Here is an 18,409-nt window from a genome sequence, read left to right as displayed (position 1 = left end):
CCCATAAACAATCATGAGCTAGAGCATTGAGATTGAGTCTGTCTAATACTGGTTTAGCTACATATCTAGGCTCACAATTTTGCCCCCTTCCCCACTAGAAATATTTAGTGATCAGTCCCTTATAGCTAGCCTATACAGAATATGGTGTGTGCTTGTTTAATTTATTTGTTACATTATTTTATGTTGAAACGTGATAGGTATATTAATGTTTCTTCTTAAATTCATTAGGCTAAATGTGACTTTTTTAGATACTGAATATTAAATTTTTTTTTTTTTTTAAAAGAGAAAAAAGCTTACCCTAAAAATTCCTAAATTTAAGCCAATTTAAAGAACCATTTTCCTATTTAAACAATACACCATTTGAATATTAATGACATTGAATTGCAACAAATATGTTCAAAGTATATTTAGCACAATATCAATGGAGAAAACAACAACTGCAAATAAGGAGGGCTATTTTGGGAATCAGAAAATTACTGTAAAATCAAATCTTGAGCTTGATAAGGTAGATCCTAATTAAGAGTTTTTACTTATAAAAAATGAATTTTATTAATAAGAACAAAAATTATACAAAGGGTAAGTAATTATAACAAATTAAAACTAACAGTCCCGATCTCTTGGACCACAGGAGTCCAAGAGATTGTGGTCATCCACCGTTGAATATTAATCCAATGGTTCAAAAAAGTTTTTAAAAAGGAGTGCAAGAGTGAGTGAACCGTTGAATTTACATTCAACGGTGAGTGACCATAAATCTCTTAGACTCCTGTAGTCTAAGAAATGAAGACCGTTAAAACTAAATCATTCACTTCCTAGAATAATTGGAGCTCTTAGTATGTCCTTGTCGAAAAGTTTCGAAAAGGATAACTCACGTGCCCAACTTTACCCTTTCAGTTTTTTTTCACTTTGTGGCGGTCCAATAACCTCTCACCATATCACTATATGTTGTTGAGATGGCACAACACATGTCATAACTGGCTCAATTATTCCACGTGTCAGTAATGTCCAATAAATTGATGTCATGTGTACTCTTTTCTTATGTCTACACAATTCCACCGAAAATTCATTTGAGCTCTGAAAATTTTCTTGAAAAATACTACATACGCGTAATCACACGTATTTTCATCTCATGACCACCAAATTACCATTTGACCTCAAGAAATTTTAAATATTTCTTGCACACTTTTAATAATCCAAAAAGGTCAAAATGTTGATGTGGCTCATGAACTTATACCTAATTTTGAATTTAGCCTATACTTTTTTTTTTCCTTTTTTTTAAATTAAGGATTCGAAATATTTTTTTAATCAATTTTCCCCATACAGACGGATCCAGAATTTCAATATAAAATGGGCTAAAATTGTCTAATGTACAAATCTACTAAAAAAAATAGAAAACTTATCAGTATAAGTGAATCATTTATTAAATAAATATATATATATATGAGTGAAACATTCACTTCAACTGAAAACAAAAAAACAAAAAACAAAAAACTTCATTCCCAATGATGTTAAGAAGTTTTTTATTTTTTTTATTTTTTATTTTTATTTTTTTTTTTGGGATAAGCCCAATGCAACCTAGGTTTGAGCTTTGGCATCCATAATGCCAAAAGGAGGAAATAAAAAATATTTTTACTTGAGTGGGTTGTTCGGTAGAAGAGAGAGAATAGGTTAGAAAAGGGTATAATTGAGTTTTGTTTTTAAAAATATACTTTGAATTGGTGATGTGCTGTGCAATATGTATTTTGGGCTGAAAAAAAAATTAAAAATTGCCTGGGCTATATAGCCTATAGCCCAGATTAGTACCTTCTATGGTCCATCCCTGTTTCCTCACATTCCATCTAATTTGCTGTTAAAAAATATTATGTGTCAAGTATGTTAGGCAATTTAAGGACAAATTGGTCATTTTGCACCTTAAAAATAGTTAAAATATTGAGGTGGTGCATTTTTTATTCTCTCATATCCGGTCAGACTGGAGCTTGATGTTAAAAAGCTCAACCAATTGAGCTATATCCCACTGCAGTAATTTTTATTGTAGAACTTTATTTCATATATGTATTATTTTTGGACAAAATTACAGAAATCTCCTTATACGTATTTTGACCTTGTACTAAGCAGCTTGACATTTACTTAAGTTTTCATAATTAAGAAATTGAGACATTAGAAAGCATATGCGGCCATTAACCAAAACAATTAAAAAATTAACAACAAAGGTAGTTCAATGATTCTTCCAATTATCCCATAAGGACAAACGACACAGTATGTAAAGATAATTACGGTTCAAACCATAGCTATCTTGATGTGTCTTTATCATTAACATTAATGATAGATATAATTCAGCACTAATCAACGTTTATGTAAAATAATATGAGCACCATATTGGGGTTGAAGGGTTATGGTTACGGATGGAGCATGAGAATATTGTGGAGAAAGCTCGAAGGTAAAGTGTTGTAAAATCAATGACAAGGCCAATTTAGCTTCCATCATGGCAAAGTTTTGTCCAATGCAAATCCTTGGACCCCCTCCGAAAGGAAAGTACGTAAATTGGTTCTTCGTTGCCTTTGAAACTCCCTCTGAAAACCTCTCTGGCTTGAACTCATTTGCATCCTCTCCCCACAACTCTTTGTCATGATGAACAAGCAGTATGGGCAAGGAGACTTCCACTCCAGCTGGTAATGATAATTTTCCAAGCTGTGTTTTCTTGTGAGTGGTTCGAGGAAGCGCAACGACTGATGGGTATAATCGAAGAACTTCAAGTAAAATCATGGTCACCTGAGGGCATCATAAAGCATCAAGTGAGACTAATCCAACAAAATGAGATGAAAGTTGTTTAACGAAATTCAAAAGTTTGGAGAAGCAAATCCACACTTACAACTTTTAGGTGACTTAGCTCTTCATAGGTTGGGATGTTGCTTCCAAAGACTTGCAAGACCTCTTCTCTTGCACGAACTTGCCAATCCTGATTTTGGCTTAGTAAAACCATTGTCCAAACAAGCAACACCGAAGTGGTCTCTTGCCCAGCAAAGTAAAACAACTTACACTCTCCAATTACATCTTCAATACTCATTCCAGCATTTTTGTTGTTCCCGTGTTCCTGAATTTCCCTGAAGTTGGACTCCATAAGTATACCTAGTAAGTTATCTTTAGTGGCTTCCCCTGCCTTCATCGCCTCTTCTCTTTTATTTACAATGCCCTTAAGTAAGCCTTTAATTTCGTTGTGAATTTCCTTCGTCTTCTTGTTCTGCTTGGTTGGTAGAAACCTGCACAAAAAAGCAGCACTTCAATGGGTACTCTCCCAGTCTCAGATGATTATTCTTTTCTTTCATTTTTACCTCCATCCTGGAATGTAAACACTTCGCACAGCCACCGTATAAACTTTCGCTTCCTCTCTTAGTAGTTGAAATATTTTCCTTCCCTCTTCATAGCTACTTCCAAATGCAGCTCGGGAAATCACATCGCTGGTAAAATTTTCAAGATACGGCCACACATCCAACTCACATGAACTCTCTTTGGACACCAAGCTCTTCCATATGTTAATCATCTCGCTACAACTTTGGTAAAATATTGGTACCATACCCTATACCAAACAAGGAAAAATAAATAAACCAAAATAGAAGAAAAAAAAAACCAAAATTTTCAACATATATGGATGTTGGTGAGAGCTTACAATACCTTTAGCTTCTCTAAATGGAATGCTGGGTTGATAATCTTTCTGTGTTTAGCCCATTGATCACCTTCAATGCCTACAATGCCCTGTGGTAGAGACTTCATGATAGGATTTTTTACTACCTTATGAAAATCATCATGTCTGTTGAAGGTATCTTTCAAATCTTCCGGATTCATGATGTGCACTCTTGGTATGGGGCCCATCCAAACAAAAGAATTCTTCCCTGCAATTTTATTTGAGACATTTAGTCATATATATATATATATATATATATTCATTCTTAGCACTAATAATATAGATAAACTCTATATCATTTAATTTCTATAAACGAACCCAAAAAATGACAGCTGACCTTATTGAATTTAATTTTGGTTATTAAATTTCTTTGATGTCTTTTTTTTTTTTTTTGAGAAATTCTATAATTGCATTCATAATTCAACCAAAAAAGCCACTAGCCACAAAAAAGCCATTACAATAACATAGCGATCTAATATCAAAATTAAGACAATCTAGTGTGTCTTCACTAACGATCAGGCAGAATCGAAGAAACTCTGACATAGGCATCCCAACTAAGATTTGATGCCTTATTCAGTGTTTTTGTTATTTTTATGAGGTTTTGAGGTTGAACTTGTTTTAAGAAATTGATGGCAATTTTGTAATTTATAAGAAGTTAAAATCTCTTTGTTATATTTTAAATGAGTTTTAAGTGTGTATCTAAAGTCTATTTCATATAGTATTTTTATTATTATTTAGACTTCTATATTAAGTATAATAGTGAATTTTCCTTTTTATTTATGTTTTAACTCATCCAAGCTGAAGATTACACACATATATACATGGATGTTGAAAAAGCAATGCATATTTGTGTAGATGTAACTACACAGTTCTAGAAAACTCAAGAAACTACAAACTAGATGATGGAATGTCGGCAACACACACAAAAATATGCAAAGAATATTCTAGATGAAGCCACACACTTGTGGGTGGAGAAAAGAACAAGGCGGTGGAGCATGATGGCTAAACAATAGCCACAAAAATAATATTGTACAATATAGAATATTCTAGATGAAGCCACACACTTGTGGCTGGAGTAAAATAAACCAAGTCGGTGGACTTCTTGGTGATGTCGGCAAAGATTGCCTATAAATAGGCAAAGATAGTCTTAAACCCCTTCATCACATAAACCAATAACGGTATCAGAACACACACCTCCTAAATTATTCTAACAACGGATATGTGTATGTAAACAAATATTTGGCATACCATAAGAGTTGAGAGTTTGATGGAAAAATGGGGTGACACGTGGCGCTATATCATGGGAGGTGGAGAGTTTGATGGGTGTGGATTGTGTTTGTTCCAGCATCTTTGAGAGATCCTTGGTGTCTCCAAACAAAATCCTGTAAGAATTGCCTGCAAGGCCTTGCTCCCTCAAGCATTTTTCTAGTTTCTTTGGCCTCAACCACACCCAATTCAGCACCCTCCATGCCCATGTAATTACTATGCCCACCCAAACAACACATAGCGCAACACAACTAGCCCTTGATGCTTCCATCTGTACTTAATTTGTGAGAGAAAGAGAGATGGATTCTGTTCTACTGAAGAGAACTTGTTTGGAGGGGGAGGAGATGATGATGCAAGGTTTTATACATGTTAAATCTCAAATAACGGGTGAAATTTAACCACGGAACTTCATGTACAGTATAATCATTGCACAAACTTTTGTCCTATCAAAACCCTTCACCGACATGCTAATAATAGCCAAATCATATCCCAGACGCAACCCTTGTAGTTACCTACAATATTATCAAAAAGTTAATGGGTTAAGAATCTGCAGTGTGCTGTGACGCATGATGCATGTCTCGTTTTATGTGCGTTTTATGCGGTAAGGGAAGGTGATCCTGAAAGCGCTGAGTGATCTCTGTCGTTACTTTCACATTGGATGATGTTGGCGCATCGGATAATCTCCAACTAGGCCTATCTTATTCTACCTTCTAGAAATAACGTGGCATATAATTGGTGGCGTAGATAACGAAAAGATACCGTTTCTAGAAGATAAGTGACGAGTTTGGAGTGTGACCTCTTTAGAAAGCCCTGGTTCCTTCTTCTTAGTAGAAAGTCAGAAACAAAGACATAAAATAATGACCGAGTGTTGGAGAGTGTGTGATTGAAATTAAAATAATGACCGACAGTAACATATCAACTTGGGCTTATCAATTTCATCCACATTATAATGTGTGTATTGAGAATAATTATTAATTATAGTGTGGTAACATATAATGTATAGTCATATTCCAATATCATATAATAATTTTTTTGTATATTGAATCCAAGGTTTGCGAGTCCCCTGCAACTTGACATACGACAACTCAGAGGTGGAGATTTTATGGCATGCTGGATGGGATTGCTGGCCTTGTATGAAACTCAAGATAGGAGATGTGATGTTTTGCAAATAATGGCTTTGTCCTCTAGTGGATTTGGAAATATCGAGTGGTTGTGCAAGCTGACGATGAAAACAGGCCAAGGGGTGGGGTGGGTACTTCGGGATGGCATTGGCTATTTCCATTGTGCAGGTGGCACGGGGATTTGCTCTGCGTGTCAACTTTAATGGTGGAGGCTGAGGCGGTGCGGGAAGCTCTAATCCGTTGCTTGGAATTTGGGTATGATACGGTAGTGGTGGAATGGAATCCGATGTCAAATCAAGTAGGGCAAATATTTAGATATGCTTAGGTTTACTCATATTATTATTCTTCTCTAATATGGAGGTATTTATACAAGTATAAAGATGTGTTAACCCTAAATAAAATAGAAAATAAATTCAAATTACAATATAAAATAAATCTCAATTATAATAGGACTAGATAAATGGGTAAGTAATCAAAATCCTAACATAGTAAGGAACCCAAATTCTAACTAAATAAGCACTCGCTAACACTCTCCCTCAAGTTGGGAAAAGATATTTCGCATGCCCAACTTGACAAGCGAGTCACAGAACACCATATTTGAGAAGCACCAATTGTAGAGAAGATCTTTTAGTCAACCACGAGTGAAATGAGTGAAACAAGTGAAAAACTAAAGCAAAGTTCGTAGCGAAAACACAAGAGCAAATCCTAAAAAATAGGGCACATAGCAGAACACAGAAACCCTGTGAGCACGGCTGTAAGGCAGAACATAAAAACCCTGTGAGCACGGCAATAGGTAAGGCAGAACACAGAAACCCTGTGAGCACGACAATAGGTAAGGCAGAACACAGAAATCTTGTGAGCATGGCAGCAGATAAGGCAGAATACAGAAATCCTGTGAGCACGACAGTAAGTAAGGCAGAACACAGAAACCCTGTGAGCACGGCAGCAGATAAGACAGAACACAGAAACCCTGTGAGCACGGCAACAGGTAAGGCAGAACACAGAAATCCTGTGAGCACGGCAGCAGATAAGGTAGAACACAGAAACCCTGTGAGCTCGATAATAGGTAAGGCAGAACACAGAAATCCTGTGAGCACGGCAGCAGATAAGGCAGAACACAGAAACCCTGTGAGCACGGCAGCAGATAAGGCAGAACACAGAAACCCTGTGAGCACGGCAACAGGTAAGGCAGAACACAGAAATTCTGTGAGCACGGCAGCAGATAAGGTAGAACACAAAAACCTTGTGAGCACGATAATAGGTAAGGCAAAGAAAGTCAAGAGCAAAGGTAAGGTCAAAGGGCGTGACCACAACGGAAACACACCAGCAAAGACATGAGCAACAATATTGGCACCATAACATGCAGGAGTAACAATACTGGTACCAACAACAGCAACACAAGGCACTTGCACCAGCAAGAGCAACAAGGCATGGACATAACAAGTATCATCAACAGTAATCAACACTGTCCCCAACAAGAGTCATAATAGGCAAGAGCAATAACATTGTCCCCAGTAAGAAACCTAACAGGTGAGCAACGGTATTGGCACCAGTAAAGAACATAATAGTCAGCAGCAATAACAATGACAAATACTTCCATTATTGCAGAGACAACTTCTCTTCACTCCCCCTCTCCTCCTGAAGAGAAGGGGTCGTTGGAACCATAAAAAAAAGTGGCACTTAAGAAACAGAAGCCGACTGACGCTCAGATGTAAAAGAATCAGCCATAGCAAATAGGTAGGTGAATTGCAGCGGAATAGATGAGCAGTGGTGTCAAATTGCAGCGGAATAGATGAGCAGCGGTGTCACTCCCCCTCAAATTCGACAATGTATGAGAGTCGAGATTTGGAGAAAGCAATACCAAAAAATAAAGTTGCAACACCCAAATAAAGTTGCATCTATCTCCCCATCAAATCCGACACTAGTAAAGGGTCGAGATTTGAAAGAACAGAGATTGAAATAATAGTAAAGAGACTCAAACATGCCAGTCTCATGGCAGAAACAAATGCAAGAGGGGAATGTGGTAGCATACGGCTGTCCCATGAAGAAAAAACTACAGAAAATTAGAATAGTAAGGGAGGAAACCCAGCAAATCATGAACAGAGACAAAGACAAAGATAAGGTGCTTAAACTGAGAAGCGGAAAGGCAACTCAAGAGAGCAGCCGAAGAAGACAAAGACCCGCAAAACAGTCAAAGGAAAGGCTCAGCGAGCGGTGACGAGGCTTGCGGAGGAAAGCAACGACTCGGTAAGCGGTGACGAGGCTCATGGAGTAAAGAGACTTGTTATGAAGTTTCAAAGATAGAGAAGCTAGCTGAGACATCAAGAAAGACCATTTGGCATACAAAGATGAAAAATAAAAAATTTGGAACAGTAGCAAAGAAGCATGTGAAGGCTAGGTGCGGTGAAAACACATATGAGAGGATGAACAAAAGAAGATGACTATACAAGATGAAGACCTATGATGGGTTAGGAATGAGGAGTGCCAACGACTCTCAATTTGGCAAAGGTTATCACAGGTTATGAACCTGACTCTGATACCATGTCAAACAAAGTACGGCAAATATTTAGATATGCTCATATTCACTCATATTCTTATTCTTTTCCAATATGGAGGTATTTATACAAGTACAAAGATGTGTTAACCCTAAATAAAATAGGAAATAAATCCAAATTACAATATAAAATAAATCTCAATTATAATAGGACTAGATAAATAGGTAAGTAACCAAAATTCTAACATAGTAAGGAACCAAAATCTTAACTAAGTAAGGACTCGCCAACATCAGATTCACTTAGTTTGATTAATATGTTAAATCAGGAAACTATCAAGGACGTGGAGATTGAAGGGATTCTTTTTATGTTATATGTCTGATTCAACAGTTTCACAAGGTGGAGTTTTTGCAAGCTCTGCGAAATTGTAATCAAGCTGCACATTTGGTTACTAAACTCAACCCTTATATATATATATATATATATATATATATATATATATATATTTAAGACTTTCCTATTAAAGGGGGTGATAGCATTACTAAACTCATACACACTACACGAATGCTAAGACTCGAATCCATAACTTTTTATGGAGAAACAATTACTCCAAACCACTACACTAGTGAATACTCGTTTGCAGATTCACTATTTAAATATTAATAATGTGCAAGCCACCATTAGTAGATCGAATATAGTGGCAAAGTGAAGCTGACAGATAACCTTCCATCAGTCAAATTCTTTTTTTTCTTATAAACTCATCTCATGCATTCGCTACAAGTAAGTAACGAAAATTATGAGAAAATATACATGTGGCTCAAACTATGGCTATCTTTATTTGGTGTGTCTTTATCATTAAACTTTTTGCCCACAATCGATACTAATCAACGTTTGTGTAAAATGAAATGAGCACCAAATTGTGGATGAAGGGTTATAGTTACGGACGGAGCATGAGCATAGGATGGAGAGAGCTCAAAGGTAAAGTGTTGTAGAATCAATGACAAGGCCAATTTAGCTTCCAGCATAGCAAAGTTCTGTCCAATGCAAATCCGTGGACCAGCTCCGAAAGGGAAGTATGTAAACTGGTTCTTTGTTGCCTTTGAAACTCCTCCTGAAAACCTCTCTGGCTTAAACTCCTTTGCATCCTCACCCCACAATTCTTTATCATGGTGAGCAAGCATTATGTGTAAGGAGACTTCGACTCCGGCCGGCAATGAGAACTTTCCAAGCTGTGTTTTCTTGTAAGAAGTTCGTGGGAGCTCAACAACTGCTGGGTATAATCGAAGAACTTCAAGTAAAATCATGGTCACCTGGGGCATCATAAAGCATCAAGTGATCACTAATCCAACAAAATGAGTTGTTTGATGACATTCAAAAGTTTAGAAGCAAATCCACACATCCCAATTAGGCCTGAAAGAGCTAACATGTCAAATGTCTGATTAATTTTTGTTGTTTTACGTAATCGATAGAAAACTTTCAAATTAAAAGTTGTGTACTTACAACTTTTAGGTGACTGAGCTGATCATAGGTTGGGATGTTGGTTCCAAAAACTTGCAAGACCTCTTCTCTTGCACGAGCTTGCCAATCCTGATTTTGGCTTAGTAAAACCAATGTCCAAACAAGCAGCACAGAAGTGGTCTCTTGCCCAGCAAAGTAAAACAACTTACACTCTCCAATTACATCTTCAATACTCATTCCAGCGTTTTTGTTGTTCCCATGTTCCTGAATTTCCCTGAAGTTGGACTCCATAAGTATACCTAATAAGTCACCTTTAGCGGCTTCACCTGCCTTAATCGCGTCTTCTCTTTTATTTATAACACCCTTCAGTAAGCCTCTAACTTCCTTGTGAATTTCCTTCATCCTCTTGTTATGCTTGGTTGGTAGAAACCTGCACACAAAAAAAGGCAGCACTTCAATGGTTTTGTGAAGACATGAAGAAGTACAAGTACTTCTTTCATGCAAGATTAATATCAAGATTCAGTACTTTTACGTTTAGTCTCTTACCTCCACCCTGGAATGTATACACTTCGTGCGGCGATTGTATAAAATTTTGCTTCCTCTCTGAGTAGTTGAAATATTTTCCTTCCCTCTTCGTAGCTACTTCCAAATGCAGCTCGAGAAATCACGTCGCTGGTTAAATTTTCAAGATAAGGCCACACATCCATCTCACATGAACCCTCTTTGAACACCAAGCTCTCCCACTTGTTAATCATCTCGCTACAACTTTGGTAAAATGTTGGTAACATACCCTATAGCAAGCAAGGAGCAATAAAAACAGAAACACCAAAAGTTATCAAGATAAATGAAAGATAGTGGACACGAAGCCTCCAGAAATATAAATGAAAAGTTGGCGAGAGTATACAATACCTTTAGCTTCTCTAAATGGAATGCTGGATTGATAATCTTTCTGTGTTTAGCCCATTTCTCACCTTCAAGGCTTGAAAGGCCTTGTGATATCGACTTGACAATAGGGTTTGATATTGCCCTCTGAAATTCATCAGATTTGTTGAAGGCATCTTTCAAATCTTCTGGATTCATGATGGTCACCCTTGGTATGGGACCCATCCAAACAAAAGAATTCCTACCTGCAAATTTTTTGTTTGTTTTTTTAAAGCTATCCAAGTCACAAACTTACATATAAAGAAGATTACGCATGCATATAAATTGGTGACAGCCAGGAATTTAAACAAGTATTTGGCAATACCATATGTGTTCACAATTTGATGGGAAAATGGGATGACACGTGGCGCTATATCATGGGTAGTGGAGAGTTTGATGGGTTTGGATTGTGCTTGTTCCACCATCATTGAGATCTCCTTGGTGTCTCCAAACAAAAGCCTGTAAGAATTGCCTGTGAGGCCTTGCTCTCTCAAGCATCTTTCTAATTTATTTGGCCTCAACCACACCCAATTCAGCGCCCTCCATGCCCATGTGATTACTACGCTAACCAAAACAACACTTAGTGCAACACAACTAGCCCTAGAGGCTTCCATCAGTATACTTAATTTGTGTGTGAGATTTTTGAGAGAAAGAGAGAGATGGGTTCTACTGAAGAGAACTTGTCTGAGCGGAGGAATTGATGCAAGGCTTTATATAAATAATGGGTTACATTTAATTATGGAACTCCTCTCCAAAGTTCATACAATTGCATAACTTTTGTCCATGTCAATCAAAACCCTTCACCGCCTTGCTATAGTAAGTGCTGAATCATATCCCAGACGCAATCTTTTGATTTATGTAAGGCTGTGACGCATGATGCATGTGTCTTTATATGTTGTGTTCTACATGGTGCCACATTACGTTAAAATTTTATTAAATTGAGTCGTTGATGCACGTGTGAGTAATTTTTTATCATTACTTTAATGTACTAGTTTATGTCGAAATTGTGTGGCACTAATAGTAATTGAAGTTGAGTGATTTCTGTCATTACTTTTTATATTCCACAAATGTTTTGCTTTTACATTGGATGAAGTTGAGACGTGTGATCATCTCCACTTACTAGTCATTAGGCTTATCTTATTCTAGCTGTGCCGTATTTGGTGACGTTTTTAAGTTAGCTATGCAAAATATAGTAATAATGAAAAGATAAGACCATTTCTGGAAGAGTAGTGACGAGTTTGATGTGCGACTGCTTTAGAAAGCTGTGGTTTAGCAAAACCGAGGCCACCGAAGAATCTCTCCTGACCAAGGCATACAGTTTTTTTTCTTTTTTTCTTTTTTCTTTGTTCTTCTAATAGAAAATTGAAATATTAGAAAGTTAAAACAGTCGCAAACGAATGCAAAAAATAATATGGAAGCGGGTATTGGAGTGTATAATCGGAATATTGCCATATAGTGTTATTAATCTACGTGTTATAATAAGAGTAGATCAAGAATTTATTTATATTTTTTTATTTAATATTATTCATTATAGAGATGAATTTCATTTAACTTATAACACATGTATAATTGAGATTTCCATGTAATTTACAGTCAGTACTAAATATTAACAACTTTCTCGCTTACATAAAGAGCATTTTTACTCATCACATTAACCAAATGTAAATGCTCACCATCACCTTTAAAAGATGACACTTATCTCATAGTTAACCTTAGTTAACTTAAATATGAGAATAAAAATTAAAATTAAAAAGGGCCCACATCTCGTTTCTCTCACCGTTTTTCCTCCGTTCCCCCACCTTTTCCTTTTCTTTTTATTTTATTTCTTTCCTTCTCCTCCCCCGCCCCTTCTCTCTCAAAGATACTAAACCCAGATTGGGAACTTGTCTCCTACTGAGAATTGGGAACTTGAAAAATCAAACCACAGAGCCTTCGTCAATGGCATTGGCTTCCCACCAAACAACTACCTCCAAAATTAAAAAGAGAAAATCCCCAAAAACCTCAAAGCGCAAAACTTTCAGTCACACACTTCTCCACTAGATCATCACCACCACCAACCCTAATTCCAATCAATTTCCAACAAAACCCATCGACAACAACTAATATATATATATATTGAATGAAATCAAGATTGTAGTGTGTGAGTTTGTGTTTGGACCATTAAAGTCACCAGCTTGGGCAAAAAGATGACATCTTTTCATTGGTCTTCTTTCTCTCGCTCTCTGGCAATTTTGCTATTGTTTTATGTTATTATTATTAGCTTTTTACAGGAGGATACAGAGAATCTGGGTTTAGCGTCTTTGCTTAAGATAGAGAGGAGGAGGAAAGAAAGAAAACAAAACGAAAAGAAAAGGAAGGGGAAAAGAAGGAAAAACGAAGAGAGAAACGAGATGCGGGCTCTTTTTTTTTTTTTTCTTTTTAATTCTCACATAAAAGTTAATTCAGGTTAACCATGGGATAAGTGTCATCCTTTAAAGGTGGTGGGAGCAAATGCTCCCCGCTTGCATGGGACAAGTGCACATGGAAGATTATGTTGTTGACAATCAGCTGTCTATGAGCATGAAATTAAAGACGTTGACACTCAGCTGTCTGTGAGCATGAAATTAAAGACGTGAAGGCATCACCTGTGATTTTTTAAGACAGAAATGCAGATATATTTTCGACAAGTCACGAGAATTATTATAAAATATACATGGTTAATATGGCTAGCTAAGCCATGTGATGTCCTTAATACATACCATTCAGAACTAATCAACGTTTACTTAAAATTATATGAGCACCATATTGAGGTTGAAGGGTTATTAATGCCAAAGGAGCATGAGCATAGGATGGAGAAAGCTCAAAGGTGAAGTGTTGCAAAATCAATGACAAGGCCAATTTTGCTTCCAGCATAGCGAAGTTTTGTCGAGTGCAAATCCGTGGACCTGCTCCAAAAGGGAAGTATGCAAATTGGTTCTCTGTTGCCTTTGCAACTCCTTCTGAAAACCTCTCTGGCTTGAACTCATCTGCATCCTCACCCCACAATTCTTTGTCGTGGTGAGCAAGCATTATGTGTATGGAGACATCGACTCCGGCCGGCAATGAGAACTTTCCAAGCTGTGTTTTCTTGCGACTGGTTCGGAGAAGCTCAACGGCTGCTGGGTATAATCGAAGAACTTCAAGTAAAACCATTGTCACCTGAGACATTTTATATGGTCAAGGCTAGAGAATATAATTATTTTTTAATTTTTAATTTTAAGTAAAGATACTTACAACTTTTAGGTGGCTTAGGGTATCATAGGTTGGTGGGTTGCTTTCAAAGATTTGCAAGACCTCTTCTCTTGCACGAGCTTGCCAATTCTGGTTTTGACTTAGCAAAACCATTGCCCAAACAAGCAGCACAGAAGTGGTCTCTTGGCCAGCCAAGTAAAACAGCTTACACTCCTCAATTACATCTTCAAGACTCATTCCAGTGTTTCTGTCGTTCCCATGTTCTCGAATTTCCTTCAAGTTGGACTCCATAAGTAAACCTAATAAGTCATGTTTACTGGCTTCACCCAACTTCATTGCCTCTTCTCTTTTATTTATAATGCCCTTGAGCAACACACTTATTTCTTCATATATTTTCTTCATCCTCTTGTTCTGCTTGGTTGGTAGAAACCTGCAGAAGTTAAAGCCGTACGGGACGACAAGATCAATGGTTTTGTGAAGACATGTACAAGTGCTTTAATGTCAAGTAATTTAAATGTTATTTAATTTTACCTTGAACCTGGACTGTAAACACTTTGGATGGCTGTTGTGTAAATTTTTTCTTGCTCTCGCAGAAGCTGAAATATTTTCCTTCCCTCTTGATAGCTACTTCCAAATTCAGCCGAGAAATCACATCGGCGGACAAAGTTTGAAGACAAGGCCACACATCCAACTCACATGAACCTTCTTTGGACACCAACCTCTCCCACTCGTTAATCATCTCGCTACAACTTTGGTAAAATGTTGGTAACATACCCTTTACCAAACAAGGAAAAAAAACAAAAAATTATCAACATATATATAAATAGTGGACATAATTGCTAATTAAATCTCTAGAAATACAAATGAATGTTGGCGAGTACCTTTAGCTTCTCTAAATGGAATGCTGGATGGATAATCTTTCTGTGTTTAGCCCATTTTCCATCTTCAAAGGCTGAAAGGCCTTTCTACTATTTACACTTTGAAGAAATTGCCAAATTTTAATGATAAAAAACTTCGTTGCCAGAATCCGTCAGCAAAAGATCGTGAAGAAAGTGGCGACCAAGTTTTCATTTGTCGGCAAAGCGACTTTGCGCGATTGGTCGCGCAAAGTAACTTTGCGCGACGAAAAATTATTGGTCCCGCAAAACTTTGAGCAACGAAACTCATTGGTCGCGCAAAGGTTTGCGCAACGAAAAATATTCGTCGCGCAAAGTTTTGCGGGACAAAAAACATTGGTCGTGCAAAGTCTCAAAAAAATTTTAAAAAATAAAAAATTCCCGCGTTCCATTTTTGGTACCCGCCCACATTTTTAGAGTTTTGCGCGACGAACACTAACGTCACGCAAATATTTGAGCGACGAAATATTTTTTTGTGTTTTAAATTTTTTTAATTAAAATAAACTAATTTTTACTTTTTATTATTATTTCTTTAATATTAATTTATTCAAATTTTTACTTTTTAAATATAATTTAATTGTATGATTTTTTTAAATCACTTTAATTTAAATTGATATTAATTTAATTATAGTAATTTTTTCAAATTTTTACTTTTTAAATTTAATTTAATTGTAAGATTTTTCTTAATTACTTTAATTTAAATTGACATATTTAAAATAAAATTACATATGAAAAATAGTGATCAAATTATCCAATAAATATTTATATATATATAATATTCAAAATGTACACATGAATTAACAAAGTACAATAATAAAATCCTAATACAAGCATATTGTGGTGGTTGTGGTGGATAATATGTTTTGATAGCTTCCTAATCCTCAACTTTAGCCATCAAAGTCTCGATGATTACCTACAAAAAAACAAATATAGTCAAATAACAACAACAACAACAACAACAACAAAACACAAACTCAAAACTAACTCCAAAAACACATATTAATGAAAAAATTTTAAAATTTGGAGAGAATATACCTTTTGGCAAGATTGAGAGTGAGTGAGAATGAGAGGGAGAAGTGAGAGAATTAGATAAGATAGTGATAGAGAGATGAGAGAGTGAGAGATAGTGAAAAGATAGATGAGAGAGTGAGTGAGAGTGAGAGATAGTGAAGAGAGAGATGAGAGATTAAGTGAGATGAGTGAATGTGAGAGAAAGGGTGGGATTTGGGGAGAGGGAAATAGAGAGGAGAGGTAAGAGTAGAGAAAGAAATTGAGAAAATGGTGGAGGAGTTATTTCGGTTTTTAAAAACCGTTTCACTTTGCGCGACGAAAATGCGCTTGGTCGCGCAAAGTTTTGCGCGACGAAACTATTGGTCTCGCAAAGTTTTGCGCGACGAATATAGAAATATTGGTCGCGCAAAGTCTAAAAATTATTTTTTGAAAATAAAAAAATTCCCGCATCCCATTTTTGGTACCCGCCAAAATTTTTAAATTTTTGTGCGACGAAAAATACATATTGGTCGCGCAAAGTCTAAAACAATTATATAAAAAAATTCCCGCGTCCCATTTTTGGTACCCGCCCAAATTATTGCGCGACGAAAAATATATATTGGTCGCGCAAAGTTTTGCGCAACGAAACATTCGGCGACGAATCATTTTTCTTCCCTCTTGATAGCTACTTCCAAATTCAGCCGAGAAATCACATCGGCGGACAAAGTTTGAAGACAAGGCCACACATCCAACTCACATGAACCTTCTTTGGACACCAACCTCTCCCACTCGTTAATCATCTCGCTACAACTTTGGTAAAATGTTGGTAACATACCCTTTACCAAACAAGGAAAAACAAAACAAAAAATTATCAACATATATATAAATAGTGGACATAATTGCTAATTAAATCTCTAGAAATACAAATGAATGTTGGCGAGTACCTTTAGCTTCTCTAAATGGAATGCTGGATGGATAATCTTTCTGTGTTTAGCCCATTTTCCATCTTCAAAGGCTGAAAGGCCTTGTGCTACCAAATCGATCATAGGGCTTGCTGATGGCCTCCGAAAATTTTGATCTTTGTTGAAGATTTCTTTCAAATCTTCAGGGTTCATGATGTTCACCTTTGGTATGGGACCCATCCAAACAAAAGAATTCTTACCTACATTTTTTTGGTTTAAAATTAAAAAAATAATAAATAATAAAAAAACTTGCCAAGTCAAAACTTATAAAGAAGATTACACAGATACATATATACGTGGATAGGTAGACAGATGATATAGAAATGAATGTAAACAAGTATTTGGCATGCATACCATAAGTGTTCACAGTTTGATGGACAAATGGCATGACACGTGGCGCTATATCATGGGAGGTGGAGAGTTTGATGGGTTTGGATTGTGCTTGGTCCAGCATCATTAAGCTCTCCTTGGTGTCTCCAAACAAAGCTTGTAGGAATTGCCTGTAAGGCCTTGCTCCCTCAAGCTTCTTTCTAGTTTCTTTGGCCTCAACCACACCCAATTGAGCACCCTCCATGCCCATGCAATTACTATGCTCACCCAAACAACACTTAGCACTGCAACCCAACTGGCCATTGATACTTCCCTTTGTGCTAAAACTTGTGCTTGAGATTTTTTGAGAGCAAAAGAGAAAAAGAGAGAAGGGTTTCTAGAGAAGAACTTGTTTGAAGGGAGGGAAATTGATGCACACAGGATTTTATACAAGAAGTAAGAAATCACTGAAAATAAAGTTGTGAAATTGAACTACGGAACTCCTGGTCCGAGTTTCCATGTATACATCATTATTTATACACATATTCTATTAAGTATTGCACAACTTTAGCCCGTGGTCTTTCAACTTTAAATACAATTTTATCCTCGTAGATCAAAACCCTACACCGCCTTGCTATTACAAGAGCTAAATCATATCACAGACGCAACTTTTTAATTATCCAGAAGGAGGAGGAATGAGTTCAGCGTGGGCTGTGACGCATGATGCATATATAAATGATGTGGAGGAGATAGAGACTTGAATGATTCCTTCTACTGCTTATCACAAATCCAGAAATATTTGCTTTCATAGTTGGTGCAGAAAGGACTACGTAGGTTTAATAATCTCCACTCAATGGGCCCATCTTATCTAGCTAGAAGAAGAAATAATGTGACATCTTATTGAGCGCAGTTTAGGCATGCAAAACAAGCAAAAGCTAATATAGAAGGAAGAAGGAAGAGGTGCATCATTTTTGGAAGTGAAGTAATCAATTTGAAGTGTGAATTTTCAGAAAGCCGTGGTTTAGTAAAAAGCCGTCGGCATCACCACACCTCCTCTGCGTCTGAGAGGTGGCCGGCATGTTCCTCAGTCTTTTTACCTTCTTTTTTT

The 18,409-nt window shown here is 36.7% G+C and overlaps 1 protein-coding gene, 1 long non-coding RNA gene and 1 pseudogene across 3 annotated transcripts; all 3 read right to left on the bottom strand.

Annotated features, from left to right (window-relative positions):
• Positions 1-2,208: 2,208 nt before the first annotated feature.
• LOC117624078 lies at positions 2,209-17,823 on the bottom strand (annotated as a pseudogene). Its single transcript, XR_004585283.1, has 6 exons — positions 17,347-17,823; positions 17,055-17,192; positions 15,026-15,105; positions 3,327-3,571; positions 2,867-3,254; positions 2,209-2,766 (listed from the first exon to the last, which is right to left on the bottom strand). The product of XR_004585283.1 is annotated as a cytochrome P450 CYP72A219-like (transcript).
• LOC117624081 lies at positions 4,424-5,040 on the bottom strand. The gene is made up of 2 exons (XR_004585284.1): positions 4,925-5,040; positions 4,424-4,831 (listed from the first exon to the last, which is right to left on the bottom strand). It is a non-coding gene; the product is annotated as an uncharacterized LOC117624081 (long non-coding RNA).
• On the bottom strand, positions 9,251-11,659 carry LOC117624075 (cytochrome P450 CYP72A219-like). Its single transcript, XM_034355209.1, has 5 exons — positions 11,260-11,659; positions 10,923-11,140; positions 10,560-10,804; positions 10,056-10,443; positions 9,251-9,865 (listed from the first exon to the last, which is right to left on the bottom strand). Exons 1-5 carry the CDS (start codon positions 11,546-11,548, stop codon positions 9,440-9,442), a joined length of 1,566 nt encoding a protein of 521 aa, XP_034211100.1. The 5' UTR covers positions 11,549-11,659; the 3' UTR covers positions 9,251-9,439.
• Positions 17,824-18,409: the final 586 nt, after the last annotated feature.

Source organism: Prunus dulcis, chromosome 4 (genome assembly GCF_902201215.1).
Source record: "Prunus dulcis chromosome 4, ALMONDv2, whole genome shotgun sequence".
Lineage (NCBI taxonomy): Eukaryota > Viridiplantae > Streptophyta > Magnoliopsida > Rosales > Rosaceae > Prunus > Prunus dulcis.
Note: the sequence above shows the minus strand (reverse complement) of the source record. Positions and strands in the feature narration are given on the sequence as shown.